Genomic DNA, 19,413 nt, shown 5'->3' with positions numbered 1-19,413 from the left:
AGCCACTACCTAAAGACTATACATGGACTGACCCTGGACTCTGACCTCATAGGTAGCAATGAATATCCTAGTAAGAGCACCAGTGGAAGGGGAAGCCCTGGGTCCTGCTAAGACTGAACCCCCCAGTGAACTAGACTGTTGGGGGGAGGGCGGCAATGGGGGGAGGGTGGGAGGGGAACACCCATAAGGAAGGGGAGGCAGGAGGGGGATGTTTGCCCGGAAACCGGGAAAGGGAATAACACTCGAAATGTATATAAGAAATATTCAAGTTAATAAAAAAAAAAAAGAAAGAAACCTGAATTTTTTAAAATGAAAGTAAGTTGATATAAAACAAGTCAAATTGCTGTTTGGTTTTCTTCAAGTGGATTGCAAAATGGCAAGCTCATCAGAAGTTTCACAAGTCCACAACATACATGGACCTCCCAGAATTCAGAACTGGGATACAATTTTGTTTTAATGTTATCTGGTCTCAGGAACTCTTTTTCCCCAGGTATTCTGTTATAGCAACAGAAAACTTATTTAGGCAGAGATCTACTTGATGGGAGGTAGAGGGAGGAAGGAATCTGGGAGGGAGAGAGGAAGGGGATAGAAAACGGGGGCAGGATCAGGTGTGGGAGGAGTCAGAGGAGATGTATAGTGGATCAGAAAATTGAACAGAGAAATGTTGCAGTGGGGGATGGGTAGCTGGAGGTAGCCACTAGAATGTTCCCCGATGCTAGGAAATCAAGAGGTTCCCAGGACCCTGCTGGGAAAACATTAACTGAAATACCCCAAAAAGGGAGAAAGAGAACCTGTAGAGATCATATCCAGTGGATAGACATGGTCCATTTTTGAGGGATTGGGCTACATACCCATCTCAAAAAATTTAACCTAGAATTGTTTCTGTTTGAAGAAAATGCAGGGACAGAGACTGAAGGAAAGGCCATCCAGAGAAATGTCCCACATAGGGATCCATCCCATCTGTAGACACCAAATCCAGACACTATTGCTGATGCCAAAAAGTGCTTGCTGACAGGAGCATGGTATACCTGTTCCCTGAGGCGCTCTGCCAGCACCTGACCAATACAAATAATCACAGTCAACCACTGGAGTGAGCATGGGAACCCCAATGGAACAGTTAGGGAAAGGACTGAAGGAGCTGAAGGGGATTGCAGCCCTATAGGAAAAACATCAACAAACTTGACCCCCCAGACCTCTGAGGGACTATACCACCAACCACAGAGTACACATGGAGGAGCCCAAGGCTCCAGCTACATATGTAGCAGAGGATGGTCTTATCTGGTATCAATGGGCAGGGAGGCCCTTAGTGCTGTGGAGGCTCAATGCCCTAGCATAAGGGAATGCTAGGGTGGAAAGATGGGGGTGGGTGAGGGAGCACCCTCATAGAGGCAGTGGGAGGGGGGATGGGATGGGAGTTTTGTGGAAGGGGGATAACATTTGAAATGTAAACAAAAAAAACAACCAATAAAAAAGAGAAGATTATTTGAAGTCACTAAGTAAACACAAATATTATAAAAATAGGTGGGAAAGGACAGATATTATTTTAAGCAGTCATAAAAATAAAAAAAAAACCCAGAATTTTGAATTAGAAACAGAAAAAGAAATGAGGTAGAAAGAAAATCAGAAAGTTAAACATGGTTGTCCACAAAGCAAACACTACGATTATTATCTGGAATCATAAGACAAATGTAAATTAGGTAAAATCTCCTAGTGCCATCTGTGCCCTCTGGGCACAGAGACCAAGGAGTAGAGAGGGGCAGGACCCTACTGGTTTCTGCCTCTCCTGAGGGTTAAAAGCAAGTTGCCAGGAGTATCTATACATGTGAGAGCAGAGCTCTCTGTTCCCAGATCTTGCTGAAAGAAAACAGGTCTACAAGAGTGCTGACACACTGGCCTCTGGGACAGTTAAGGAACTGTCAGAGATAGCAAGACAAGCTAACACCAGAGACAACCTGATGGCAAGAGGCAAACGAAGGAATCTAAGCAACAGAAACTAAGACGACTTGGCATCATCAGAGCCCAGTTCTCCCACCAATAAAATACTGAATATCCAAACACATCAGATGAGCAAGATTTGGATTTAAAATCACATCTCATGATACTGATAGAGAACTTTAAGAAGGACAATAAATAACTCACTTAAAGAAATGCAGGAAAACACAAGTAAACAAGTAGAAGCACTTAAATAGAAACATAAAAATCCCTTAAAGAGTATCTTAAAGAATTACAGGAAAACACAACCAAACAGGTAAAGGAATTGAATAAAAATATCCAGGACTTAAAAGTGGAAATAGAAACAAAGGTAAATTACCCTGGAGATAGAAAACCTAGGGAAGAGATCAGGAGTCACAGATGCAAGCATCACCAACAGAATACAAGGGATAGAACAGATAATCACGGGGGCAGAAGATACCATAGAAAACATCAACACAACCATCAAAGATAGTGTAAAATGCAGAAAGCTCCCAGCCCAAAACATCCAGGAAATCCAGGACACAATGAGAAGATCAAACCTAAGGATAATAGGTTTAGAAGAGAATGAAGACTCCCAACTTAAAGGGCCAGTAAATATACTCAACAAAATTGTAGAAGAAAACTTCCCTAACCCAAAGAAAGAGATGCCCATAAACATACAAGAAGCCTACAGAACTCCAAGTAGAAAAGAAATTCCTCCCATAACATGATAGTCAAAACGCCAAATGCACAAAACAGAGACAGAATTTTAAAAGCAGTCAGGGAAAAAGGTCAAGTAACACATAAAGGCAGATCTATTAGAATTACACCAGACTTCCCACCAGAGACTATGAAAGCCAGAAGATCCTGAACAGGTGTCATACAGACCCTCAGAGAACACAAATACCAACCCAGGCTACTATATCCAGCAAAATTCAATTAACATAGATGGAGAAACCAAGATATTCTATGACAAAACCAAATTACACAACATCTTTCTACAAACCCAACCCTACAATGATAATATATGGAAAACTCCAACACAAGGAGGGAAACTGCACCCTAGAAAAAGCAAGAAAGTAATCTTGCAAGGATACCAAAAGAAGAGAGACAAAACCATAATTCTATCTCTAACAACAAAAATAAAAGGAAGCAACAACCACTATTCCTTAACATCTCTTAACATCAATGGACTCATTTCCCCAATAAAAAGGCATATTCTAACAGACTGGATACATAAAGAGGACCCAGTATTTTGCTGCATACAGGAAACACACCTCAGAGCCAAGCACAGATATTCTCTCAGAGTAAAAGTATGGGAAACCACTTTCCAAGCAAGTGGTCCAAAGAAACAAGCTGAAGTAGCCATTCTAATATTGAATAAAATTGACTTTCCAACAAAATTTATCACAAAAGGTAAAAAAAGGACACTTCATCTTCATTAAAGGAAAAATCCACCCAGATGAACTCTCAATCCTAAATATTTATGCTCCAAATGCAAGGGAAATACCTAAAGAAATGCTCAGATCCTTAGTCACTAGGGAACTGCAAATCAAAACAACACTGAGATTAAACCTCAAACCAGTAAGAATGGCTAAGATCAAAAACTCAGGTGACAGCAAATGCTGGCGAGGATGTGGAGAAAGGGGAACACTCCTCCTTTGTTGGTAGGACTGCAAACTGGTAAAACCACTCTGGAAATCAGTCTGGAGGTCCCTCAGAAAATTGGATATTACACTACCTGAGGACCCAGCTATACCTCTCCTGGGTATATACTCAAAAGATGCTCCAACATATAACAAAGACACATGCTCTACTATGTTCATAGCAGCCTTATTTATAATAGCCAGAAGCTAGAAAGAATCCAGATGCCCTTCAACAGAGAAATGGATTAAAAAATGTAGTACAGCTACAAATGGAGTACTACTACTTAGCTATCAAAAACAATGACTTTATGAAATTCGTAGGCAAATGGTTGGAACTGGAAAACATCATCCTGAGTGAGGTAACCCAATCACAGAAAAACACACATGGTATGCACTCATTGATAAGTGGATATTAGCTCAAAAGCTCGAATTATCCAAGATGCAATCCACAGACCACAGGAAGCTCAAGAAGAAGGATGACCAAGATGTGGATGCTTCCACTCCTTCATAAAAGGGTAAACAAAAATATCCATAGGAGGGGATATGGAGGCAAAGTTGAGAGCAGATACTGAAGGAACAGCCATTCAGAGCCTGCCTGACATGTGCCCCATATACTTACAGCCACCAAAACTAGATAAGATTGATGAAGCTAAAAAGTGCATGCTGAAAGGGACTGGATATATATCTCTCCTGAGAGACATGACCAGAGCATGTCCAATATAGATGTGAATGATAGCTGCAAACCACTTAACTTGAGAATAGGATCCTCTTTAAGGGAATTAGAGGAAGGATTGAAATAGTTGAAAGAGCATGCAACTCCATAAGTTTTTATGCCAACAATGCCACTAACCAGGGCTTCCAGGGACTAAACCACTACCTAAAGTCTATACATGAACTGACCCAGGGCTCTAACTGCATATGTAGCAGAGAATAGCCTTGTTGGGACACCAGTGCCAGGGGCAGCCCTTGGTCCTGCCAAGGCTGGACCCCAAGTGCAGGGGAATGTCGGGGGGCTGTAAAGGGGTGTGCATGGTGGAAATACCCTTATGAGGGAGGAGGAGAGGATAGGGGGCTTATAGATAGGAAACCAGGAAAGGGAATAACATTTGAAATGTAAATAAAAAAATATATCCAATAAAAAATCAAAATCAAAACAAAACACAAAGCAAAAGGATGTAGATACTAAAGACCATTTTGAAGTATCAGATGGATATAAGGATGCTACTGAAATCTGAATGAAAAGGCAATGCTTTTCATGCTGTGATAAAGAACCTTTATCTGTGCTCTGAGACTTTGTGAGATCAAATTAAAGATGGTGGGTAAGTTTATCCAGAAGAGGAAATTTTAAAGGAGTACGATATCCAAGTTGTTATATGGTTTTGATCAATGGTAGTGAAATTTGCAGTAAATATCAAGAACAAAGCAAGATATCGCAATGATTTAGAAAATTTGTAGTTTTGTGAGAACTCATAAATTATATGGCCAAGGATACTGCAGTTGCTAGAAAATAGTGCCATTAAATAGAACTGAGTGCTTTGTATCAGGGCAATAGGAAGAGTTGAAGGCCATCTAAATCATCTACAAGGACATTTATCACATCACAAGTTGAAAGATGCAAATTTGTTTCAAATGCTTTAACTTGACAAGAGAGCTCCACCTTCCATGTAGCCCATATTACCCAGAAATAGTTTTGTTTAGTTATTATTTTCAGCTATCAATGGGTTCAGAAGTCTCTACAAACCTCATTCAAAATAGAACAGGTACAGGTCACACTGGTGGACAAACTTGGTTTTATCTCTGTGATTTCAGCTTTGAAGACATACAAACTGGAAGAGTTATACTTCCAAGCACAATTATATCAAAGCTTCAAAGAAAGGCCCAGAAAGGTAGGCCATATATTGCCGCATAAGCTTTTTATAAGCCATACCAATATTTGGAACTAGAAGGTACTTCAGCCAAAGCTGAAATGAAGCCCTCAACCCCAAATGTGTAATCACCAGGAACATTGTAAACCTATGAAGGAAGCTTCAAGAAGCATGCAATACCAACCCCAAATAATGTCCAGGTGGGCCTTCTAGTACAGAAAAATAACTGCAAAGATCTTTAGTGAGACAATAACAGTCTAGCTAACAGAAATTTATTGGAACTAATTTATATTTAAATTTTTATATTTTTATATTTGTGAACCAAATATTCCATATATATGTACATATACATATATATTCAGATATAGTTTTTCCATAGAAAGTGAGTGGGTCTAGAAGAAACTTTTGGAAATAGATTTACACAGAAGATTTTCTAGTTCTTTATTCATAAAAAGTTTCTACTTCTGATTAAAATCGTCTATCCTAGAAGCAGAGTTACTAAGAATGTACACTCTGAAAGATTTAATCTAGTGTAAGTCACTAAAACAGCTGAAAACAATAATGTTGACTCTTCTAAACACGTGAAATGGAACACAATTTGTATTCATAGTTTTTGAACAGAACAACACTAAAGAAAGTTATGCAAACATCATCGTAGTTTCTAGATTTTGATTTGTAATGTTTCTGCTATGTACTTGTACATGTGGCAATATGGAAATAAAAACTCAGACAAATAACTGACAAATTCAAAATGCTTTTATTTATACTGAAAATTAGCAAGTACATTGTAAACAAAGTGTACTTTAACTTAACATGTGGTATAACAGAGAAACCATACATATAAGTTTCTAGTCTCTAAGATACTACTATATTTTTTGAAGGACAAAAAGCCAAGCAGAAATGAGCATAAAAAAGCATCAAATATGGTCAATATACTTAAGTCATCAGGGTTTATCTCATGGTGTTAAATTGGTGAATCTAATGCAAGGACAAAGATTACATCATTGCTTTCTAAATATACACATAATCCTCTTTTACTTAATGTAACACAGAAAATATGATTCAGTTACAGAACTTTGCTGATAAGCACAACTGAAATAACTCCATGATGGATATTTTCAGAGATATACTGGAATCACAAGTATCTTCTTTAATGTAAAGCCAACGAGGACCTTTCAGGCTGAACACAACTGCTGTGCCATTGCTAAACAGTAATAGTTACCTCCTTTAAAAAAAAGAAAACATGTTAGTTCTTCTGTGGACCATAGCTGAAGCATAGGTATGAAAGGACTAAAATGTCAGTCTTCAGTACCCTAAGATGATTTGATGCAACAGTATTGATTTAATATCGGTAAATTTTAATTTAAGTTAATGTGTCAAATTTCAAAGATCCTTCAAGTCAATTTTATACTACAGCTCCGCTTCTTTACACAGTACTGAAGACATGGTAACTGATAAAGACTCTTTTCATAAACTATTTTATAATGTCTATAAAGATCTATATTTCTTTTACTTTTGTACATAATATTACATTTTTTCTGTGCTTTACCAAAATCAGAAGGAAAGACACTACCTGGTTTGGCTCTAAAATTATGACAGCTTTGTCCACTTAGAATTTTCACTGCCCAGGTTAGCCCTAAGATGGTGCACACCATATGGAGGCTACTTTTCAATATCATTTGAACTTTAAGTGGTCAAACCAATATTCATTAAAATATTTGTAATATAAACTGCGTATCATCTGCTAGTTAGAGACCAACTGATTAATATATTAAAGTTTATTATTGAAAATGAAAAACATGGGATACGGGACTTATGTCCGGGAAACCAGAAAAGGGAAGAACATTTGAAATGTAAATAAAAAATATCCAACAAAAGAAAAAAATAAAATGAAAAACAAATTGTATTCTGCCATTTTGTGCTTAAAGTTGCTCTTTTCTATTATAATGGCTTATGACCTGCATATTTCACTAGCCAAATAACAAAAATTAGCCTTTGGTTACAGAACAGGAATCAGAAAATAATATGTCCATAAATCAGCACAAATCTATTACTTGTGCTCAAGAAACAATTAAAATTAGTTCTTTGTCAATCAAACGTGTCTTCGTGTATAGGGATACTGACACTCCTTGTTTAAAATATGAATGTATATTGTAAAAGGTTTTGAGTTATAAGGAGGAAAGTATATAAAATTTCTAAAATACTTTTTTGTAAAATATTGCATATTAAATAAATTAATGCAATTTCATGGCATTTATTTCAAAACCAAAAATGAAGGAGATATAAGGTAACAGAAGAAAGACTTGGATTCTGTGTAAATTAGAAAAGCTAGAGCAGGCCTTTATTTGCAGGTAAATACACATTTGTCCAAGAAAGCCATGTAACTAACTTGATGTTTCAGAAACCAGAACATAAAAATCGTTTTGTTTTTAATAGTTTGGTAATCTTTAACCCCAGAAAAGTATTTAGACTAATCTTTTGGACATGCAGTCTGAGCTCTGTAATGAGGTCCTAGGCTCTACATCTTTCGTTTCTGTGATGATATTGACCAATGAAGTAATCAGTTCTATAATCCACCTCATCTTCTGTACACACAGTCTGCAAATCAATAAAAAGCTTTTCAACATCAAATGTCATTCATTTTTACTAGGATTTAAATTTTATACAATAATAATAAAGCTTGAATCATGCAGTACAAAATGTGAACATTACAAATTTGAAAACAAGGGTAAAATAAACAATGTCACCTAAAAAGTCATATAAACTTGTCATGATGGAAAAGCAAAGTCACTGTTTTTTTGGAAAATGCAGTTTTGAAAATCTACATTTATTTTGTTTTAATTTTTATCTTTTTGAAGAGACAAACACTTCAATACAACTTACATTTAATGTGCCCACTTACCAAAGCTTATCTAGAATGGATTTTTACGCATCAACGCAAATTAAAAGACATACTAAGGCCACCAAGAAGACAACATTATGGTGTCAATCAATTGTTTCACTCAAAATACAGTAAGTTGAGATGCCATTAGTAAAACTTCCCTACATTTTAACGATAGTAGTAACCAAACAGCATGGCATGCTGTATAATATTAAGACATTTTCTGTTACTGCTGTGAGTATTCCAATACAGACTGATTATAAGGAAGGAACAAGTAATGGCCTAGCAATCGATGCTGTTCCTTGGAACAATCTCAAAGTTTGCCATGTTTCAATTTCAAAATGCATTTCAGCTATAATATGAGTGATTTATCATTTAGTAGTAGCTGTCAAAGTAAACTCCTAGATAAAACAAAAACATCTGGAACCATAAACAGAAGAGAGCTGTAGCTGAATTTTAATCCAAATCTGCCATGCTCACTTCATTAGGAATAGGAAACAGCTAATTAGTAGTTGACTCCTTCATGTTTTTAAGAGGGTTTATACTTGAACACCAAACAGATACCATCTCATATGCATTCTGTATGCAAACATGATTATAGATTAGGAAAAGCAATGAAAAGCTCCTCTCCAGCAGAATGTCAGGCTCTTAAACACTCATAAGGAGGGACAGACTTTGACACTTGTGGAGAGCTGACAGTTACTTTACTGCTTCAATATTTATCCAAAGGGCAAAATGGGGAATTATGTCTACAGGTATGATAGTATTTAAGTAAAAATATAGGGTTGTGTAATCCTTCTCGTAATGTAGAAATGCCTAACTTAGCATGGATGGCATAGGGAGTTCGTATTATCTTCTCCACTAGGACACCCTCTCATGAAAGGTTAAATCCATCAAGAGCCACATTTGGCTGTTTCAGATCCAGTAAGTATGACACTGGCCTTCTGTATTATACATCTAAAGTTTATAAAAAAGAACAACTACCATCAAGTGCCATCAAAAAGGGCAAACAAATAGGAAAATGCCAGGTAAAAGGAAGATTCTGACTTTTCAACTAAAATAGTGAAAAAAGACAATACTGTATGTTTAAGTGACATGATTTAAAATTCTATTAAACATTCTGTATCATTCAGTATATGTTCTTTGTTGATGAAAAGGTGACTCTAGATGTTATACCTTTGGTCATAAATCATTGTTATTTAGTTCATATATTTGATATTGCCAATTTTATTTCATTGTTCATCAATTGTTTCTAAGTTGGCATTATTTTGATGCAATCAAGTGAGACATTATAGATTTTATACCAGTAGATCATGTGTGCATCATAGAAAGTACCAAAAGCAAGAATCTTTATAACTTCGAAAAACATTTCAGGATGTGAAACAAGTAATCTATCATATTGATATGCATTAATGTATTATTTTTAAAATTATTTAAGTCTAGTGGTCATTCCAAAAGAAATTACATATGTGGTCACAAGGAATTAATTATTAGAAAAATGAATAAAATATTAGTTGATATTTTACGTGAGTAGAACTTTTGTCATACAAAATATAATACTAGGGCAGATACTACCCAATGAGTAACATTTTGATGGTATAATGTGAATGTTTGAGAAATGTCATTAAATGACTTTGATCACTCAAATACTAATGTATTAGATTCTTGAAAGGTGTGAAAATGATCCTAATTAATATCACCAGTTCGTGGCCAGGTCTTTAAATAAGTAAATTGTCAAAAATATTCTAAGACACTTCCTGAGCAATTCAGGCCAAATGAACCATTTATAGATCTCTTGGAAATGTTAGTTACCTGATTATGTTTAGACCACAGGATGAATAGTATAAATGTTCACAATGAAAATGACCTATAATATCTTTCTTTCTTTTTCTTGTATCTGTGGGCTTTATTCATACAATTATGTTTGTTTTCTGTTGGTATCATGATAAAGAAGAAGCAAAGTTTGGGATCGAAAGGAAGAAAAAAGTAAGAAAGAAGGCATATTGAGTAGGCTGGGATCAGTTTTTATCATTGTCTTCTTTATAGATGAGGGATATACTAGTAGAAAGGTAGTAGACAACTTGCTCTACCTCATCAGTTAAAAGGAAAATGTAAGTGTGGCATGATTTAAGAATTAAAGCTCTCTATGATATTTTTAAGAGAACAAATCAGGCACACTTTCTTCTACAAAGTGAGCTCACAGGCTATGACAACATTTGTACCAATAAATTGTCTGCTAATAAAGGTACTGTTAAATAACATATTGGAGAAATAGAAAGTTATTCCATAATAGGCACGGCTCAAAGTAGGTTTTTCTACACTTTACTTTCTTACATACAATCTAGAAATATCATTTAATCCATCTTCAAAATTGTGCCACCTACGTACCCACTACAAACCTGCTGTGTGGATAAATGTGATAATGTTTGTGAAGCACTAGGAACTCATTGAAATAAATGGGTAAAGCAACTATAAAGTGTCACATTTAGTCATCATAATTGTCCCATAAAATCTTGGAAAGACCATTCTCTAGTACATTTTTCCTATGTGTTCAAGGTTCTATTCATCAATTATGAACAAATAGTAATTGAGTGTTCCATATTTTAAAAGAATTTGAGCATGAATTCTAAAGAATCACAACACTAAGTAAGCAGGTAACTGCTACAGCACCCTATCCGTGTCTATGATCACTTGAAGTTCCGGCATCAGTGTTCAGGCTGCACAGAAAAACAATAAGACCTGGTCAAAATGTCATTCCAACAAAGAGATTCCAAAGTTTTACTACAAACTCAATTTATTTCCTATGATAGATAGACATAAAAATAGTCAGCATTTGGATAAATATTTCTATAATTTATATTTTTATTAGCTTTTTCTTTTAGGGGAAACTTTATTTCTTAAAAATAATTAACAAAATGAGAAAACTTTAGATGTACTGTAAATTTCCAAATCAATTTTATTCTCTTTGCATGATGCTAACAATATGAAAGTGCTCTAAATGATAGTGCTCAACTAAAATATGCTTATGAGCCCTTTGAGAATGCGCTACGGCTTTACAATCTGAAGTGACATGCATGGCTAGCTGAATAAACAAAGCATTTAGGATGGTTTCTGTTTCCTTGTTTAAAATATCAGTAAAGATCCATACCATTTTCTATTGTGGCAAAAATCTCTAGTAAAGGCTGCAATGTTACTTCTAGGATGTTTATTTAAAATCTGCTCATGTAGAATGTTACCAAATAAGTATCCAAAATGTCTTCAGAAGTTTAATTTATGTTTTGAGCAAAATGCTGTTATGATTTTTTCTTCTACTGTTCTAATGTTTTCTTTCAAGTGATTTCTTATCACTTGCTCATTTATATAAATGAAAAAGAGTCATTAAGCACTAATAAGCTTCATCATTGGAAACCTAGGTTATGACATCTCTCTTTTATAGTGGATGCCTTACTTTGTAAGCATTCATATATTTTTTAAATGAGTTCTCTTAGTACGTCCTATGTGTTTTTAAATTCCTGTATTATTTAAATATTTATGAATTTCAAGTAAGCACTATATTATTTGAAATTAGAATAGCCATAGATGGGTCATGGTTCCCTAATGTACATAAAAGAAAAATGAAACAATGTGGGGTACAATCAACATAATTTTGTCTTGTGGTAATTAAATTCAAATTAAATGTAAAGTGAATTGCATAAACTTTATTTCAACTGTAGAAAAAACTCGATATTTGTTATTCTCACTAAACAACAGTAATGAAGGTAGCTTGTGTCATAATTAGGTAATATCCTTGTATAAATATGGTCCTGCTTATTTGACAGTAGTGAAAGCACACTACTGCGAGACATTTCAAGCAATAAAATGCTATAGGTTCTGACTTATTGTATGTCTGTGGAGAAAAACCAAATGACATCATCGTTTCAGATATTGCATGGTGCTTGTTAGAATGTTAGTTAATTTTTTTAGAGTAATAACCATTTCCCATTATTTGCAAAAAGTAAGATTTATCTTTGAATCAAACCTAACACAAGTTATAGGTCACTTATTTTTTTGTCTTTTGGTTTTTCTTTCTTTTTTTCTTTTTCTTTCTCTTTCTTTGGAAATGGTAAAGAACAGAATTTTAAGCATCTCTTGCTCACTTTTTAAAAATACTAATTTATTTATTGAGATTATAATATAATTATGTCATTCTCCTTTACTTTACCTGCCTAAAACTCTCTCCTACAGTTACCCCTCCTCGGGTTTCTTCAAATTCAAGGGCTGTTTTTTTATTATAGCTGTTACATATATCTATTTATATGTATGTACATATATTCCTGAATACAGAAACACTACCTGCTTAGTCTATTTGTGGTTATTTATATCTATAATTTTAATTGTCCTTCTAATTTTGTGAATTAATAATAAACTACATATTTTCCCCAATTTCAAAACTATAGTCATTCATGATTTATTTTATAAACAGGGTATGAAAAGCTTTCTGTCCTCACCAAGGGCAATGTACAGGACTATGAGTACTATAACTACATAATGAAAAGTTAAAGGCTTGGCAGAATGCTTTAAATGATACTTATATGGCAAATATTTCAACTCTACTGAAAACTACCTATACTTAATCTATAAATCATCAGTAAAGTATCCGACGATTACTTCATGTATATTTAATAGAATATAGCAATAATAACAACTTTATCTTGTCGTGTGTCAGACATCTTGAAGAGAAAGTAAGGGGAGACTTCTAGTGATTAGTATTGGGTTGGCAAGTTGTTAAATGAGAAAACCTGGCTATCAGTGCTCTTTAAGTAACTTTGCTTTACTTCCTTCACAACACAATCTCTTTTAAAATGACAATAAATCATATGTGCTTTGGAGAGTCTGGCAATTTTTTAATCATATCAAGAATTTTAAAAGCCCTTGAGTTCTGCTTTCCAGCAGGGAAAGAGAAGGTGAACAAGTAAAAGCCGGTTTGTAGGAGCCACTTGAAACATGGATGTCATTTGCAGAAATGTTATATTCCTTTACAATTTTCATGTAAAGAGCAAGTTTGAAATCTGATGTTTACATTTTCTAGGATGTTAACCTAAATAATCTAAAGGTATATTTAACATTTTACCAATATGTAAATATAAAACATTTTATATATGTTTCACTTTATAAAACATTTTAAAATAATTAAACTTGCTCTTTAATATAAAAGACATATGAAAATATTTTAATATATTTAAATGTATGGTTAATTTGGCTACTACTTTTGCTTACTAAAGTGATAAGAAAACAATAAAATAATTGTAAATGAAAATGACTCAAAATATGGGAAAGAATGAAAAACTGAAGTAATGGAAAAAGAGTAATTTGTATAAAAGATTTGTAAAAATATTCCAAATGGAAAATGAAAATGCAGTTGATAGGACATGGTAAGAGTTGATTTTTCACTCTAAGTTTTCCTTCACTCATTAATTGTTCAGAGCTGCAAAGATATACATCTAACTTAAATATTTAAATAATTTAAGAAAAATAAAAACACTTAAATATTGTTGACAAATAGTGCTATAAAGAAAAAATGTTTTTCAGAAACTTTATGCTTTCTGGAAAGTTGAGGAACTAGAGAAAATATTGCCTTGATAATCATTTACATTGTTGACAAATATCACAGCATTATATCCAGTTGTATGCCATTGTTAATTTTCAAATATTCAAAATGTAAAATATAAACTCAGTAGAACAATGAGAATGTGTATCAAATCCTAAACTATGTTTCCTTTCCAAAATAAGTTGTTTAATGATTATTATAAATGAGAAAAGCTTACTAGATCAAACAGACACAAATTTTATATTAAAACCATACAGTAAGGAAATCTGAGTCCATGATTACATATCTAATGTCCTGTTGAGTGTGAAGTGATTTTGATAATAAAACAATTCTATTGCTATCTTTGCCATATTTCACAGCCTTAAGTAACAAAAGGTATCACATTTGTCTCTTTCTGCAACTAGTAACCTAGCATTTACTAATATAATTTGCAAGTGTTTATTAAGTTACTGTTAATTTTAGATAATGTAAACATCAAACTAAAGATAGCCCCCTATATGCTTCTCTGAATAGTTTAATATTGGCGTTATCTAGCTAATAGTTACAACCTTTGATCCTTTATCTAGCTAATTATTACAACCATTGATCAATAGTGATATATAAAGAGGGAAAATAGTAATAGGGCTAGTATTCATTTCCATCGTTTATAGCAAGCAAACTAAGTTCTCGTGGGTTAGTTCCACACTTTCGCATTGTGTTAATCACATATTTTAAAACAAAGAAATAAGGATATTATTGTTAGGGCAAATTGTTGTTAGAAACTGACACAAAATATCACATCGCTGCACATATATTATGAAGTGACTTTCTTTTCTACACTATTCAAAACTTAAAGTTATAAAAATAATACAAATGTCACAAAACTACTGTTATTCAAGTGGTATTTATATAATAATTTTAAAATTTGAAATTAGTAAGAAGATGGTAGTGTATATATACATATGTATGTATGTATATATGTATACATACACAGAGATGTACACATATACCCACAATTACAAAATTTTTAAAAAACACATTGCATCAAAAAAATGGGTCTTAACATAGTAGCCACTAGAGGTACCTTAATCAAATCTCCCCCATTCGTAATGAAAGAAGAAATATTTGTGTACACCCCAAATGCTGAGGAGAAGAATGGGTCTCGGTTTGCAATTCTCATTATCTTTCTATCATTATAATTTCATCTGTTACATAAGTGAAATGTAACTGGAACTGTAAGTATGGGAGTCTCAGATCAGTACAAGAAATCTGATGGTATCATCATGATATGCACTGAAGTTTTTGGGTCAGGACAAATGATATTTGTTAACACTGTAATGATATGGTGCAAGCTACTTATGAAAACTAAGCCATAAATAAGCAAGCTTTTCACATCTTCCTAAGGATCTAGAAACATGATTTGGATCATGGTGTAATAGGTATTTTCACAGCAGAATGCAGGCATGATATAATCTGGAGGCATGACTGACCAAGTTAAAAATACGGAGGGTTGAAAAAATTAAGATGCATTATTCCTGAGAGTAATAAAAACAACTAAAACTCAAGCCTTCTAATGAAACTTAGAGAAAAATAAAATACCATCCCTGTTTGCCAATTTATGGAAAGACCCTGGGGCTTACTTTGTAGGGCTTGTGGTGTAACATTTTCTCTCTCTGTAATGGCAGTTGCAGCAATATTTCAATACTAATACACAGTTGTAATGGTTTGAAAAAGAATGGAGCTCATAGGCCTTATACTTGAATGCTTAGGCACCAGGACGTGGCACTACTTGAGAAAGATTAGGAGGTTTATGTAGTCTTGTTGGAGTAGGTGTGGCCTTTTTGGAGTAAGTGTGTCACTGAGGGTAGACTTTGAAGTTTCAAAAATCCCGCACCTCCTCCCTCCCTTCCTCCTTCCCTCCCTTCCCCTCTTTTCACCCCGCTCCTCCTCTTCCTCCTCTTCCTCTTCCTCCCCCCACCTCTCCCAGTTGCCTCTCCCTGCTTGACAATCAGGATGCAACTCTTAGCTACTTCTCCAGCACCTGCCTAACTGCTGCCACATACCCCTGCCATTATGATAATCGCTTTTTTATGAGTTGCTTTGGTCATGGTGTCTGTTCACAGGATTGGAACACTGACTGAGACAGTAGTGCAGCACTCTAGTATCAAAGAAGATATTTGAGAGGAAGTCCATAAACTGACTCACATTTCAATAATCTCTTTATTCCCTGAGGTATTAACCATCTTTACAAAATGATATACAAGAGCATTAGAGAGACTGTGCATACCTTCCAACACAGTAGAAGCATCACATGAAGGGAATTAATGATTGATGGGTTTAGGGCAAGAAGCAGTCAGTGGAATCTCTAAAGACAGCCTGAGAACACCCTGTCTGGGGCTTTAAAGTAAGGACCTTTAATAGAGAAATTCTATTGATTTTGAAAATTCATATATCCATGATGAGAATTAATATGTAATTTATCTTTTGTAACATATTTTATACTCACACTAACAATTTTCTTACCATTGTACTAAACTTTGTGAATGTAGGTCTATAATATGGGTAATTATTCTAGCAATTATCAGATTGATCGTTAACCATTTGGAGGATGTTTGCTTCAAGTTAGTATGTGAAAAGCAAAGAGAAAATATAGTAAGTTTCAGGAAAGATAAATACTGTTTTAGTTGATTTGGGGATTGGATAAAAAATACATATTTAAATAGAGTTCATATTGAATAAATATTAAGTGTTGACAAATGACATTGTTTTCATTTTTCATTGACACATTTAGGGTATACTATTTTGAAGAAATTATAAATTTTATATCTTATAGCAATTGTTCTCCATCCCAAAGAAGCTTTTAGATTTCATGTTTTTGAACTAAAACTGTAAAGAAAAAGTGAATAATCTAGTAAGCTTATTTTTACCCAACATTTTTTAACTTTGGTAAATATGCTGACTTTAATTTCTACTGATAGTGTTAGTCACAAATGAAGAAAAATATTGAAAATTACTTTGCTTTTAAGGAAAAACAACAGAAAAAATGGTGTTCAATAACTGTATATTAACCAAAAATATTGAGAAGTAAGTAATGTAAAATTATTCATTAACCTATTTCATTTGCAACAAACAAACAAAAACAAAACCCTAGTTCTTAGCATTCTTTGTTGTCTTCTTTTCCTTAACAACAGAGTTTCATGCACAGACACAGTGGGTCACGATGTCCTTGCAGTTTATGAATTCATCTTTATTGTTTTATTTTATGACTAGATAGTTCATATACACTGCTGGATTTTATCTAAAATTTAGGAGCTTCATATTCCATGTTTTCTTTTCCTCTAATTATTAAGATGATCGTGAGGTCAATTTTTTAAATTTAAGAAATTTGTACTATCAACTCTATGAGTCACTCTTAACAACAAAATATAGTCATACAAAAGTTAACTAAGGTATAAACATGCAAAAGGAGAACTCTCCCTGCGATCATAAAATGATGTTATTTTCTGTTCAGCAGTTCATGTTACTGCTGTTCATGCTAATTAATTAAAGGAGCTGTTGCAGTAATGTGCAAACAGGGAATCTGAGAAAACTGAGAGGGCTTTTTAGGTCTCAAGTGAAGTTAAGTCAATCTGGGCATGGGCAATCAAATGTAATGAAATCACTTGTCAGTGCTAAGCTTGCAAAAACTGTGAAGTTTGACTGGGGAGTAAAAGGATTATAATTAGATTTCCAATAGGATAATAACTAAATGGCAGAATGCAATAAAGAGAAAATATTACTTTGTTAGCTAATGGTACTGCTGTTTGGTTTTAGTTTTTATCAGTTTACTTGTAGTTGTGCTAATTTAATTTGCTTTTATCAGCAAAAATGCACCACACAAATGCCACTTAAAGGTCATTTGCAAAAATCATTGATCTGAAGGTACACTTAATGACACCTGGTATGTTTATTTTATGTGAAGCAGGGATTGGCTGATAAGATGGTTGATGTGCTGTCTTGCAGGTCCCCAGCTGAGTTAGAGGAATTTGAATTGGACCACACTTGTTCATGTGTTCCTTTGAAAAATTCTGCTCCTGAGGTGTGGACATAATCACCATAGAGAGTACTTTACTCATTGTTGACCACATGAAAACCTTTAGGTAGAGGCATAATCTTAGACTGCTGAAATATGAAATTATTTTAATTAAGGCTGTCTATGTGCATTATCTTTTTGTCAAACAACATTCAAAGCACATTAGAAATGAAACAAACTGATGAGACTTCTACAAGATATAATCCAGAGCATTTTGTCTGTATTCAAATTTATGTGGACATATGATAAAACTGGTTTTGATTGTTTTGCTTCTAAGAGTGACCATCGAACATTTTACCAAGTACCCTTTATATCTTCTTAAGATGATGTCACAGTGGAACTAATTGAATTTCAAAGAGAGAGCACTAGGTTAATGCTAGATTTCTATCCAGCAGAGCTATCGACAATAGGAAGAGAAAGGACATCAATGAAGCCTGAACTGTTTCCTGTGATGCAGATGAGTTTTGGCAATGGCAGTGTATTGGCACGCATGAACTGATTCTCACAAACAAAGACAGGAAGGAATCTTTCAACCTACAAAACTGAGCAAGGCAGGGAGGTGAAAATATGTAAACATTTCAAGGTAAATAAAAAAAGAAACTGCAGCATATCAAAACAAACTGTTAGCAAGAATAGAAAAATAATAGCAAAGCTTTTATTTCATGTTTTCAGGCACTGTGTGGTTTCTAAAGACTATGAATGAAGATAAAATTAATCTTTCAATTATGAATATTTAAAATCATAGGTTAATGTTAAGTGTTTATGTAACATAAGACTCGTTTTATTTTATGAGCCATAATTATAATTATTTCTGGTCATATTTTCAGATATCTCTTCCTCTAACAAAACAAATTCTTTTTGTTGCAGAAATCTTTTGTTTTTGAAGGTAGCGTCTTTCTATGTAGTTCTGGATGCCCTGGACTCAAAATATAATGTAGGCTTTTGTGGAAATCACAGATATCCACCTGCCTCCATCTCTTGCATGCTAGAACTAAAGATGAATGCCACATGGTCTAAAAATTTCTTTTTGATTTGTGATTCTACTATCATTTTAATGTAGGACATTCACTTTAGTTTTCTAAAAAGTAATGACAGGAGTTTTATTGCATATAAGGCTTAAATGTTGAACTAAACAAGATAAAAAAAGGTCTACTTTCTACTGTTTTCTGTATTTATTATGAATGTCATGGGATCCTGTACTTCAAAATTTTATATTCAAGCCAGAAACTGGAAACAACCTAGATGTCCCTCAACTGAAGAATAGATACAGAAAATGTGGTTCATTTACACAATGGAATACTATTCAGCTATTAAAAACAAAGACATCATGAATTTTGCAGGCAATTGGATGAAAATAGAAAAATATCTTCCTGAGTAAGGTAATCCAGACCCAGAAAGACATGCATGGTGTATACTCACTTATAAGTAGA

The 19,413-nt window shown here is 34.0% G+C and overlaps 1 protein-coding gene across 1 annotated transcript in view; it reads right to left on the bottom strand.

Annotated features, from left to right (window-relative positions):
- Window positions 1-6,208: 6,208 nt before the first annotated feature.
- Dach2 (dachshund family transcription factor 2) overlaps window positions 6,209-19,413 on the bottom strand; it is a 487,343-nt gene continuing 474,138 nt past the window's right edge. The window contains 1 exon segment of the mRNA XM_032890177.1: window positions 6,209-6,689. Within this exon segment, the coding sequence (XP_032746068.1) occupies window positions 6,640-6,689 (50 nt within the window). The 3' untranslated portion in view covers window positions 6,209-6,639.

Source organism: Rattus rattus, chromosome X, assembly GCF_011064425.1.
Source record: "Rattus rattus isolate New Zealand chromosome X, Rrattus_CSIRO_v1, whole genome shotgun sequence".
Classification (NCBI taxonomy): domain Eukaryota; kingdom Metazoa; phylum Chordata; class Mammalia; order Rodentia; family Muridae; genus Rattus; species Rattus rattus.
This window is presented reverse-complemented; position numbering and strand designations above follow the sequence as displayed.